The 12,531-nt window shown below is 52.0% G+C and overlaps 2 protein-coding genes across 3 annotated transcripts; both read left to right on the top strand.

Moving 5' to 3' along the window:
- The first annotated feature begins 4,773 nt into the window (after positions 1-4,773).
- TrAtP1_011728 (uncharacterized protein) lies at positions 4,774-8,317 on the top strand. 2 transcript variants are annotated; one of them, XM_066115232.1, is made up of 3 exons: positions 4,774-5,301; positions 5,453-6,276; positions 6,338-8,317. In XM_066115232.1, exons 1-3 carry the CDS (start codon positions 5,227-5,229, stop codon positions 8,058-8,060), a joined length of 2,622 nt encoding a protein of 873 aa, XP_065971330.1. In that variant the 5' UTR covers positions 4,774-5,226; the 3' UTR covers positions 8,061-8,317. The 2 variants fall into 2 exon arrangements, with proteins under 2 accessions (XP_065971330.1, XP_065971331.1); XM_066115233.1 differs by having other exon boundaries at positions 4,774-6,276.
- An 819-nt stretch (positions 8,318-9,136) lies between these two features.
- TrAtP1_011727 (uncharacterized protein) lies at positions 9,137-12,520 on the top strand (the record flags this gene model as incomplete). The annotated part of the gene is made up of 1 exon (XM_014083478.2): positions 9,137-12,520. The coding sequence occupies one exon, from the start codon at positions 9,137-9,139 to the stop codon at positions 12,518-12,520; it is 3,384 nt and encodes a 1,127-aa protein (XP_013938953.2).
- Positions 12,521-12,531: the final 11 nt, after the last annotated feature.

The following is a 12,531-nucleotide window of genomic DNA, read 5'->3' as shown; positions in this document are numbered from 1 at the left end:
TTGGCGTTCGCGGAATTTGCCTTTCCTGGAGGGACGTATGCTGGCATGATTGTTCAATTTATCTCTGGCCATCTCTGCGTGTTTTCTTCATGCCATCACGCTGTTTCATGCTACCGATTACTATTCCTTAACCCTAGTCAACTTCATCTTGCCCCTGAGGTGACTCGTCGTAGCAAGCGGAAGAAGCGTGGGGTTAACGGCGGGCTATTTCCTCCGTCCTGTCTTGTGATACAAGGCAAGAGTGTAATTCAAGAGTGCGGGCATTATGGAGCCATCTACTGCCCTGAGCAACTGAGATTAAAAAAAGTAAACTCTTCACTATAAGCACCTAGCGCTCCTTCAAAAGCTACTAGACAAGCTGTTGTGCTCAATCCCGCGGCCAAGAAGCCAAGAAGTTATCCAATTGCCTAATTGGGTAGCCTCCCGGCTCGGGATGGTGGGCCTCTGAACTGGGGGAGAAGACATGGGGTGGCAGAACTGGGGAGATCCGTCTGTTCTTTTAGGGCTCAACTGCACTGTAACCGGCTGACGGAAGACAATCTATTTTGATACATCCATATGCTGAAACATATAATAATGCGAGGAAATAGAGAAGCTGTTTGTTTATAGAAGTTGCTCTGTTTTGCGCACATTTTGAGTGATTAATGAGAGCGAGCAGAGTAGAATGAGTAATCAGCCAAATGGCGAATGGCCATGCCTCGGAGTTTTTATTGTCAAACAAGGATACGGGGGAAAAGAGTCAAAAAACAAGCATGCGTGACTGTTTTCTTTCTTCCCCACAATCGGCCGCTTCTCAAGGCCTTGTCAGTTGCGGAGATGGAGGATGGAAGCAGCACAGCCAGCAGTCGCGCATTTCGGCTCCGCATCTCCCCGCATTCATTGGTATCCGAAATGTCGGGATGTTGAGCATGGCAGGTTTGGGCTGGAATGTCGCGGGAGAGAGTGAATCAGGTAGAGCACAGCGAGATGGTTTTACTGGGATGCACAACCGCGGCGGTCATTGTCTAAGCAGATTATCGACATATCCCAAGATGAAGACTACATTTCGTACATGTATCTAGCTGCCGAGTCAGGAATATACATGGAAGCACCAAAGACACGCGATAGAGGGGGCTGTTTCAGCGAGGAAATTACAGCGTCCTGCAAAGGCAACTTACCTTTGAGAGGTCCCTATTCCCGACTACTATATTTGAGGCTCTGTATCAGTCTACCTATACCACTCATACATAGTCCATGCCCATCCAACCCTATAGGCCGGGGAGTCGCGGCATTTATTGGTTATTTTCGCCCAAGTTTGCGGTATCGAAGCAAAGAAACTGCCAGTCGTTTCGGCCGTGCGAGTAATGCCGCGACGCTAACATTTTTGCATCATCTCGGAGCCAGGGGGGTCTAAGATACTCTTCGGTACTAGCAGCAGATGGAGTGCGCATTACCCCATATCTTGTGACACTTTGTCTCCCCACAGGCTGGCGGGGGACCAAAAGCCCGCCAATAAGAGGCCAGACGAGGGTGGTACTGCTCTCCTTTTGACAAGCGGCAGTTTCCCCCAGAGAAAGAAGAAAATCCTTCAGTAATCATTACTGGTCAGTTGTGTAGCCAAGACTAGGAGGGAGCTGAGGTTGCGGCAACCTTCCGAGACTTTGACTAGAAGACGGATAGACGGCAAGCAATACAACACAGCGCAGGCAATGCTACCTACGATGTTGGCTGTGGCATCGTGTAATTGGAGGATATGGGAAAGAGCCGTTGCGATCAGTTGATGTTCCTGAAAATCGTGGAAGATCTTGCCGGCATTGAGTTAGCGGAAAAGTCTGGAGCTGATGCGCGGGGCCTGACCCAGACTGGTATATTGAACGGGCCGAATGGTATGGAGATGGGATGCTGGCATACGGGCCTACTTGAAAGTGAAAGAGAGACGGTTTAGCCTTGGGGGAGGCCTGATGCATATCAATCACGTGGATGGCAGAGCTATGAGTGTATATTGCGGGCGTGATGTCTTTCTTTTTCTTTATCATGGTGATTGTGTCATTGAAGCTGACTCTGCTCACGAAATGAAATGACAGTAAAAGAGCGCAATAAAGGAAGGCGATTGGCGCGAGGCAGAACTGGCACTGATCATTATCGAGAACCATCTGCTTGCTAGTAATGGTAGCAAGGCGGGGAGAGCCGTAGACCATCCCCGAGTTTACTCCATTGGACGTTCAGAGTTGCAAATGAGGTTATACCCGTAAGATGTGACGGCATCGGTAACTCTAACGACTGCTGATGTCGCATGCAGTCTCGCAACTACTGTACCAATGCAGTATCGTAAGGCGTGATGAGTGAATATTTGCATGTCTAAACTGGTACATGCGTTGGGTTGTCGTAGCTATGATCGTAGTGATGGAACGCTGTTGATTGGTATATGGGCTTTGTAAGCTCATCACCAATTCTTAGCAACTAGGCACCTAATCGAGCTGTAAGGTTTCAACAAGATGGCGTCTTCCCACGTTTTGTTTTTGCGACCCATTTCACGCTTCACATTATTCCATTGGTCTTTGTGGAGCGTTGAGGTTGAGTAGCTATCTTGCACGAGAGTCCCGATGCTATTCAGTGGCTCTTCTTGACGCCTCATTAGTATATGGCAAATAGTTGATGAAATATACTCGGTGACATGGATTTTGGAACGTAATCTCTGCTGCCATCATTTGTCGTCGGCATGGTTTCTCTGCCACATGCCTTTGGGGAAACGAGAACGCAGCTTCAATTGCAAGAGGAGACTTGGAGAAAGAAGAGACGCTGAGTGACAAAGAATACGAAACACAGAAAATACTGCTCCAATAGGTAATATTACTAAGAATCTCGATTAGATCAGAGCTTATATCGACCACTTGATAGACGGTCCTAGCCGTTTAGGGCGTCTGGTAGTCCACGCATCAAGATGGCATTAGGTAAGATCGACGTATGCAGGAACTTTTCTTGGCAGCGGCTCTCAATGGCTTTGAAATGCCGGTACTTGGCTACGCTCTTGTTGTCAGTAATTGTTCGTCAGCTACTTTCGATTGAAGAGTGTCGTAAAAGGGGGATGCCACGCAATCGTGCGTTTTGACTACGAATTATAGCTCGGAGCGCACAACTGCTGCCCGAAAAAATTGCCACTCTGGCACAATAGAAGGACGAAAGACAAGGCTGACGAAGATAAGGCTATGGCGGCATGGTAAAGTTTGCAAAGCAGCGATGGATCTGCGCTACACGAGTCGTCCCGATCTAACGGTCTCAGCGCTAAAGATGTTGTGTATGCATCTTGAGAGCAAACAGGCTTTTGAGCATCTTGAAAATGAATCCTTCAGTCCATTAATGCCGTCTAGCACCCTGGCAGTTGTCTCGAGACAACGAAGCTAGTCTCGGTTCAATCATGGCGTGGACCTGAATGAGACGAAATCACAGGCCAACATGCTGCCATACCTGCCATATGACGTCTTTTTCAGCACTATCGGTGAGCACACCAGGCTTAGAATGGGCGCAACTCGCGATACTTGACCCGAGAAGCATAAGCTCGCGGGCTTCAGGCGGCTGCTACCGAGGTCCCGGGCTGGTGACGGTGACGGCATGCAGATTTGGCACGCCGGACTTGACTCGGGGATCGTGGTGGAGCCCGACCGGAGCAAGATTTGGGGGAAGAGAATCCGGGAGAGCCGAACGCCGGGCCGGGACACGGAATCTTGAAAGATTTGGAATGGCAAAGGTGAAGCTTTACAGGATGAAGAAAGAAAGTGAGACTTCACATGGTGATCATTGTGCTAGTTTTTTTTTCTTGGTGGAGAGAGTGGTGATGCGGAAATAGACGTCGATACGATTGTGCGTACAGCGAAGGTAGGTGACGCCGCCCGGAAATCACAAACTGAATCGCTCACCACTCAATCGTCAAATTCCGGAGTAGACTCCATTCATTCCCCAGGTTTTGCGTATAGAAACGGGAGATCAACTCCATTTCCGCACAGACCTCTATTCAGCACTCTTTCATTGCTGCCATCAAGTAAACCTATTGTTGGTATTTTCTACACTCGACTGGCCGTATAGCCGCTTATTACGCTGTTGCATAAGAAATGACGTAGTTTGTAGTTCGGCAGATGAAATTGGATGCTCCCAAACTAGGCTGTCAGCCCTTGTACTGCCGTGGGTATAAGCAGGAAATAAAGGCCAAACAGATGGAAGCCATTTTCATCCAAGCGAAGAAATTTAGAACAATGGTTGTGGCGTTATCTGAGCCAACGAGAAGAGAGGAGAGTGAAAAATTTCAGTGGTCCACCGATAAGGCTGCGAGCCGTTTTAGCGGGTCTCTGAGCCAGCTCAGTGGAATTAAATCCGTGGCCTCGGAATCAGTAATCTTGAGCATATGGATCTGCCGTCGGCTGCGAATTTGATGCTAATCCACGCCGATGCCCTGAGTCGTTCATTTGACTTTCATTTGAGAGAGCTGTAGCACTGGAAATCCTTCTACTTTGATTCGTGTTTCGACGCCTCATCCGCCAATTTGATTCATGCCCTGTCAAATCGAGTCTCCCGTTGTGCCTAGTCCATCGCCTCATTTGTATGCAGCCTGCTCAGCTCGTACAAGCGCGTACCCGCTGCTGTGGAGAGGTGACAGACCCCCCGACTAGCTGCTGGCCAATGTCTTGGACGCTCACACGATGTCCTGCTGCTTTGTATCGCCAGCCAAACACGTGCAAGCCTCTCCGAATGCCGGGAGGCTGAGTCCGACGGATTCTACTTTTTGCGCCTTGCATATATTCGCTCGGGACGAGGACCAAGGACTAGATATGACGGGGTTAGTTGATTGAGACTCACATGGTGGTATATAGGAGATGCAGCACCGATGCAACATGGATTCATAAAGATGCAAACAGTTGCAGCAACTTGTGGAAAGTCGTTGTAAGTCAAGACAACTCGAGTCTCTGACAAACGCAATTGGCCACAACCGTTTTCGTTACTTTGTTTCTTCTTTATTATTTCTCATACATAACCAAAACTACCAAACTGCACGCACAAAATATGCCATTCAGCTGTATATCGTGATACACAGCGGCAGTTGCATTCAGCTTTTAATACAACAAGAGAGTCAGCGCTTGTCGGATCATCGGCGCCGCTCTACCTCGGGTCGTCGGCATCTGCTGCAACAGCACGCCTCTTGTCGCCTTTTGTCCCTGCCAGGTATCGTGCGCTGCTTCCAGTGGCCCGTCGCTGCAAATGGAGGGCCTGGACCAGCCAGAGGGTACCTGCGTGTACCCACTAGGAACCGCGGCGCCAAAAGTTCCTCAACCGGTACGTGAGCGCCGCACGCAGACAGAGCTCCATCTTTTTCTCGTCCTCTCGTTTCTTGCTCACAGCACATGAATCGTCTGCTCCTCGTCTGCTTCATTCCACTGTAGCTCCTGAGCCTCCACTAACCCGCATTGACCTCCCGTCTATCCAGCTGCTCTACAACTTTGAGCTCTACCCTCCCTATAAGCCACTTGCGCTGCGCCCGTCCGTGTCCACGCCGAGCCACCCCCAGTTTTTCCGAGACGCCTCCAGCTCTCTCTCTCTGTCCGCCGCCTCGACGCCGTCCAGCCTCTTCGCCGCAGCCTCTCCGTACCTGCTCGTCGATACGCAGTCGCCACCGTCGCTGTGCTTCTCGCCGTCCTCGTCCCTCTCCGGAGCGTCGTCAGTCGCCGTGATGGACCTCGACCCGCCGCCCGGGGCCGAGATGCCGTCCTTTGGCCTCACCGGGTCGTCGCTCCCGGAGCCTCAGCCCGGCGCTGCCAGCGCAGACGGCCCCGGATCCCTGCCCGTCGACCGCCGTCCCAAGAAGTCGTCCATGACATGCGCCGTCTGTCGCTTCCGCAAGGTTCGGTGCAACGGCGCGCGTCCGTGCTGTGGCAATTGCCAGCGCCTGGGCTTCCCCTGCTCCTACGACGATGCCGACGTCGACGCCTGGTCTCTCTCGCTGCCGCGGCGGCGTGTCAAGCAGGCCTGTCTGAGCTGCCACAGCCGCAAGGCGCGGTGCTCCGGCCATCTGCCCTCGTGTGAGCGGTGTCGCGTCCAGGGCATCGAGTGTGTCTACCGGCCCAGCAAGCGAGCCAAGCCGTCGTCACTTACCAAGAGCCCCAACAGCCCAGATCGAGATTCAGACCGAGAAGGTGGTCGAGACGGCCGCAGTCAGGGAGAGAATCGATATCAGGATGATGGACGCAACGAAAGCCCAGCCTTGACTGACCAGGCCAGCTCTGCCAGTCCTGGACCGGACATCACCGAAGGGTAAGCTCTATATGGCGACATTTCTTTGTAGGAGCCGTGGCCGCTAACTTTTCAGTCTCAGCCTTTCTATAGACGAAAGCTTCGACTCCATTGTCAACCGCGCCTTCGACCTCTTCTTCCGCTACGTCCACCATATGCCCATGTTCACCTTCTTGCATCGAGCTTCTCTTATGGAGCAATATCAGGCCGGCAAAGTCGAAAGGCCTCTTCTGCTAGCCATTGTCGGCATCACATCATGTCTTACCAACATGGGCCCCGGCATGCGCGAATATGGGAATCTCTGCATCGATAAAGCCGAGGCCCTTCTTCTCGCCGACTACAGCCGCCTTTCCATTGTCAAAATCCAGGCACTCGTCTTCGTCATCAAGCATCGAATTCTCTGTAACAAGTTCTCCAGCGCCTTTGTCCTCCATAGCTTTGCGTCTCGCTACGCCACCGCGCTGCGTCTCAACTACGAGGCGCCACATCTTCGTTTCCTAGCACAGGAATCTCGTCGACGCCTCATGTGGGCCATGTACTGCATCGATACCAGTGTCTGCGGCGGATACCCCGACTTTGTCCTCTGGAGGGCCGACCAGATCCATGTGAGCCTGCCATGTAACGAGCGCAATTTCGAATTCGATCTGGCGCAACATACGGAAAAGCTCGTGCCAGATTCGCACCAGCCACGACCACCACTTGCCGAGGACGTGGGAACCTTGGCTCTCCACGCGCGCATCTTATATATCCGCCAGAAGATTATCGAATTCACCAGGGTGGCACAATATGACCGCGGCATGGAACCTGCTGAGCTGCAAGGCCGAATTCTTGCCTTGGACAAGGAGCTTAGCGATTTCGCCGCCAACCTACCAACATCTTTTCAGTTCTCCGAAAACTCCCTGCGCCTCCGCGCCTATTCCCCACGAATCTGCGTCTTCGTCATGATCCACGTTTGGTGGCGTCAGTGCTACTGCGACCTCTACCGCCTAGCCTTGGCAGACGTAAACGGCGGGCTGCCGCAGTCTATGCTTGAAATGTTTGACCAGGCCTTCCTCGATCACTGCCACAGGCAATGCGTGGATCATGCCCTGGCCCTGACTCACATATTCTCGCTGATACAAAAGCTTGATGCCAAGCCGGTGGCGGATATCGACCTCGCAATGTGTGCGTACCAGTGCGCTCGGATGCTCATGTACCTCTTCCAGCTCGATCTCTTCAGCCGCTTTGGCATCACGGCAGAGACAGTCATGGAGCAGGCGCAGCTCTGTCTACAGACCATCAAGGATTGCTGCGTGGGACCCGCGGTGGACTGCATCGTGACAGATCTTGAGAGATTGATCAGCCAAGGAAGAGCCGGCTCCATCCAAGGCAATAACATGCCGTCGCAGACGATTCCCCAAAACGCCCAGTTTGCAGATGGGTCGGATGTGATGAACGCTTCCTCAGCCGGCATGCAGCCTTTCAGCTCCCCTCCCAATGCTGCCAACAGCGCTGTCTCGCCTTTTACTCATCCTGTCATGACAGCTCCGTGGATGTCAGATAGCGGCTTTGCATCAACCATGGACCAGCAAACGCTGCCGCCCGAGATGCATGCTGCAGATCCTAGCAAGGGCGAGACGCCCGAGCTATCTGCACCCCGATCAGACTACGCGCAGTCAGACTTGAACAACGCCTACGACGGGGCCTTTGCAGGGCTGGGACTCGATGACGGCTTTGATTATGCCATGGGAGTGGACATGAATCTGTGGGCTACCAACGGAGGGAGCTGGATGTCGCAGGGCTTTGGCAACAATACCTGGCTGTGAAAAGAGAGAGAAAGAGGAGGAGAAATAAAATGTCAGATATTTACGGATTATGGTGTATATACAGATGATTTTACTCAGAAGCGGCACAACATGCGTGTATATATAGATACCTTTTTGCGTGTGTGCCATGGGGGTCTTGAAAACCAAAGCGAATGAAATGGCGTGGGGGCGGGATGGCGCAATAGGGACAGCGCCAGTAGGAAATGATAATGACAGCGCTAATGAAATTGAAAAAGAAATAATCTATACAATCATGAAGTTGAAGTATCATTTGTATCCTTTCCCTCTGCGTATCAATTTTAGTAAAAAACTTGAGGCAAGTAGCGATGGCTGGTTGAAATTTGGTCAAAGACTTGAACACAAGAATAGCATAGAGCATAGAGCATGGAAGTTAATAGAGGGGGAGATATTCCGACTCACACTTATATTGTGCCTTCAGCATATCAAGAAACCGTGTGAGCTGAGACCCCTTCGATGGACAACGCGTGCATGTGTTCTTATAATTTCAGTCTTGTAGCTACCTATCCACAGAACGAAAGTTGTCATCTCATATATCGGTTCACTTTCACTACGTGGCCGCGCTGATCTGGGGCATTTCAGCAGACAATAGCGCTCCAGCCGTCTTTTAGCGCTCTCAGTCCAGTGGAGCGACGGGGTCTAGGCTCGGCTCTTAGCGATCAACCGCCATGCCATATTGGGCTTAGCCGCGATGGTCGCTTGATCTGCTTCTCCTCAACTCGAATCTGCCTCGCTGCCTTCGACCCTTCACGGCTAATTGAGGGCCACGCCAGCAGGTCACACAAGCAACACACACAAATGCCCGGGCGGCTTTATCTATTGGCTGCATGTCGAACTATCGAGGGCCTCGCGATGGCTCATTGGACGGTTCCAGGATCCTGCGTCGGGCGGGCTGCAAGGCATCCCAAAGCCTCGCCGCACAGCCGCACCCGAATCCTACTGCCGGGTCTCAGATTCTGTGCGTAGGGCGAGTTGGAGGATAGTTAAGTTGTCAATGGTAACACCAAAATCGAAACTGCTCGAGGCTTGTTCTTCGGCTCGGCCATGGCAGCTGAACAATGCGCTTATTAGACGCGAAAACACTAGAGTTGGTCGACATCCTCGACGACGACGTCCCTCCCTACGCCATTATATCGCATACTTGGGGCGATGAGGAACTTACGATCCAGCAGCTGCGGCGACTGGGAAGACATTCGCATCTCGCGTCCTCTTCTCCCAAACCATTAGATAGAAAGAGGAGAGCCATTCTCTCGAAAAAGGGCTACGTCAAAATCGCTGGTGCCGCTCGACTAGCTGTCAGCCGAGGGCTCAATTACGTCTGGGCCGATACGTGCTGCATCGACAAGACCAGCTCATCTGAGTTGTCCGAGGCCATCAACTCCATGTATCTGTGGTACGAGCAATCTGCCGAGTGCTATGCGTACCTTTCCGACGTCGAGCCGCCGGCCACCCAAGATGGCAATGCATTCGACAAGAATCTCCGCAATAGTCGGTGGTTCACAAGGGGATGGACGCTCCAAGAGCTGGTTGCGCCAAAGCTCGTTCTCTTCTACGGCAGCGACTGGAGCCTCCTTGGCCAAAAACACTCTCCCCCCGAGTTCGCAAAGACCATCAGCGAAATCACTGGCATTGATGAGGAAGTGCTGGACGGCACCATCGACCCCCTTCAGCTGAGCGTGTCTGCTCGCATGGCCTGGGCGTCTCATAGAAACACCACCAGGCTCGAAGACACTGCATACTGTTTGATGGGACTGTTCCAAGTCAACATGCCGCTTCTATACGGTGAAGGAAAGCGTGCTTTTACGAGACTTCAAGAGCACATCATCCAACGCACAGACGACCAGTCCATATTTGCGTGGAACTCATTTGATGATGTAGAAGAAGACCCAGATGCTCTTTTTGGCTTACTTGCACAGTCTCCAGCCCAATTCAAAGATGCCGGCGCTTTGCAAGTCCTGCCGCCTTTACCTGTGTATGCAAGTGCTCCATCCGCCATGACGAATCAAGGCCTTCGCGTCCAGCTCTACCTCGTGCCACGTACATTCACAGACAAAACTGTCATGGAAGAAGACTACTTAGCCATCCTGGACTGTGTTAAGCGCGACCGAGATGTCCACCTGTGCCCCGCACTTCATCTGCGGCGGCTCTCAGAGGACCAGTACGGAAGGCTGCGGCCAAAAACGAAGCATTTCAAGCGACCCGTGTCCTCTTCCTACCAAGGAGAAGAGGGCTACCGCTCGGTATACATAAGGCAACAGCCGGTATACTATCACCTTCCACAGTTCAGACTCTCGCCTCTCAATGTCGAGTCAGGACTTGGTTCTTCTGATGGTGTTCAGTATCGCCTGTTCGACAAGTACCCCGCGCACTACTGGAATTCTGCCACCATGACTCTCAGCGTCCGTTACTCTCCCAAATTACAAGCCATGGGAGTGTTTAGGTTCCAGAACATTGACAGATCTTCCGAGAAAGTGGACGTGGTCGTGGGTTTGCGGCGCTTGAACACGATGGAATGGGAGGGATGGTGCTTCCAATTGGCATATCGTGACGAGTCTCTCGAGCATGTTTTCCAAGAAATCAACAAAAAGATTGAAAAAACCACTCGCAAGTCCAACAATAGCGAGATGACTTCGTCAACTCTCCGTGACTCTCTTGGAGAGGACTCGACGTTGGCGAGCAGCGCGTCGGTCGAGGGCGTACAGCTTCAAGGACGGCTCTACATCTCCATCTTAGTGATTCCAAGAGCAGAACTTCTGGCTGAGAGTGCGACATTTCAAATTTCCACGAACGCTGTAGAATTATCCAGATGCAATCAGACACTAAAGTCCACATCCTCCAATTCTGGGGCGAGAGCAATGACCAAAGTATACTGCTGGTCTTCTAGCTCTCAATTTGGGCTTGACCCCTCGTCTCCTTTGATGTGGATGGTCCAGCCTGTTCGAGTGACGTCTTTGCTAGGAGACTGTGCTTTTATGAAGCCCCTCTACGATTTCATGTCACAACTTCAGCAGAAAAGAATAGAAGGCGGCTCAAATAATACACTGAGTGCCATCGAACAACTAGCTGAGGCTTTGTTCCTTAGAGATTTAGACCGGGCTATGACGCTGATTGAATACGAGGTACCCGATATTAATTTACGAACCACTGATGAGTATGGGTTTGCACCACTGCATTGGGCTGCTGCAGGTGGCTCTTCTAGCTGCATCACGCTGCTCCAAAAGAATGGAGCCGAACGCAAGATATTTACAGAGAGCGGCCTGTCGCCTATTCACGTTGCCGTACTCTGTAATAATTGGGTCTGGGGTGCTCTGGCACATCTCAATGATGAAGGAGAGGCCGCATGGCTTGCAAACGAGAGGACGTGGCCCTTTTCGGAGACGCCGCTGCATCTGGCTGCAGCATCCACCCCTGACACTGAGCTTGGTGAGCAATTCTTTCAAGAGTTGCTGGATTGGAGTTGGGTACGCACTGGCCCGAACCCTCGAAATATTTTTGAAGAAACTCCGCTACATAGAGCCGCTGCTGGGAATAACGCGAATGCCATTGAGGCTCTAGTCGCTTTTAGCCCTTGGGGTTTCAACATAGACAATGTGGATCAGTACGGACGGACTTCGCTCTGGCATGCCGCTGCTGCAGGCGCCTGTAAGGCTATTAAGTCGCTGATACGCTTGCGGGCATCTGTCAACCTGACAGATGATCTGGGGAGGAGCCCTTTGCACGCAGCCTGTAGGGGAGGGCACGACGATGCCGTCAAGTTGCTTCGTCAACACGGTGCAAGGTCAGACATCGAGACCAACTCCCTGAACTTATTGCCAATGCATCTTGCAGCCATGTTTGGATATGTTGATTGCTTGACGCTTTTCCTCGATCCCTCGTGGCGAATTGTTTCTCAGGCCAGTCTGGACAAGGCGGTCCAAATAGCGGCCTCGTTCGGGAAGCAGGCATGCGTGGAGAGTCTTTGCCAGTACGGTGCTAACCCGTATGTGGCTTTTGAGTACTACTTACGACCCAGTGATAGCCATGCTGTTGTGGTCGAAAAGGAAGCCGACGCATACACCGCCGCACGTTCGGAGCAGCAGTGGCATATTGTCAGCTATTTCAATACTTCGGAAGCACTAAGAGATCTGCAAAAGCGTGTATATCCTATCGAAGGACAGCTCGGCACGGACAATTCAATGCCGTCTTTCTCTGCTCCTATCGATGTGCTTCCGCCCAAGAGAGAATCGGAACCAGCTTATATACTTTCTGAGCCCTATTATGGCAACCCAGCTCATGAAAACGCCCCTGCCCCTGACACAATGCCTCATGCCAGCAACAATCCCCATTATCCCATCGCACCAAACACAGACACGCCCCTGCATGGCAACCTGCCGATTCCTGTTTCACCTTACGCGCCTCGGCAAAGACCGCCACAGGCTTATGAAAGTCTTTGTCGACAGTAATCCGCCAACCT

Source organism: Trichoderma atroviride, chromosome 6, assembly GCF_020647795.1.
Source record: "Trichoderma atroviride chromosome 6, complete sequence".
In the NCBI taxonomy this organism is placed as follows: domain Eukaryota; kingdom Fungi; phylum Ascomycota; class Sordariomycetes; order Hypocreales; family Hypocreaceae; genus Trichoderma; species Trichoderma atroviride.
Note: the sequence above shows the minus strand (reverse complement) of the source record. Positions and strands in the feature narration are given on the sequence as shown.

Coding starts and splice junctions, on each gene's coding strand:
- TrAtP1_011728 (XM_066115232.1), top strand. CDS start 5,227: ATGGAGGGCCTGGACCAGCCAGAGGGTACCTGCGTGTACCCACTAGGA. Junction 5,302..5,452: donor CGCCAAAAGTTCCTCAACCG/GTACGTGAGCGC, acceptor CCGTCTATCCAG/CTGCTCTACAACTTTGAGCT. Junction 6,277..6,337: donor GGACCGGACATCACCGAAGG/GTAAGCTCTATA, acceptor TTTCAGTCTCAG/CCTTTCTATAGACGAAAGCT.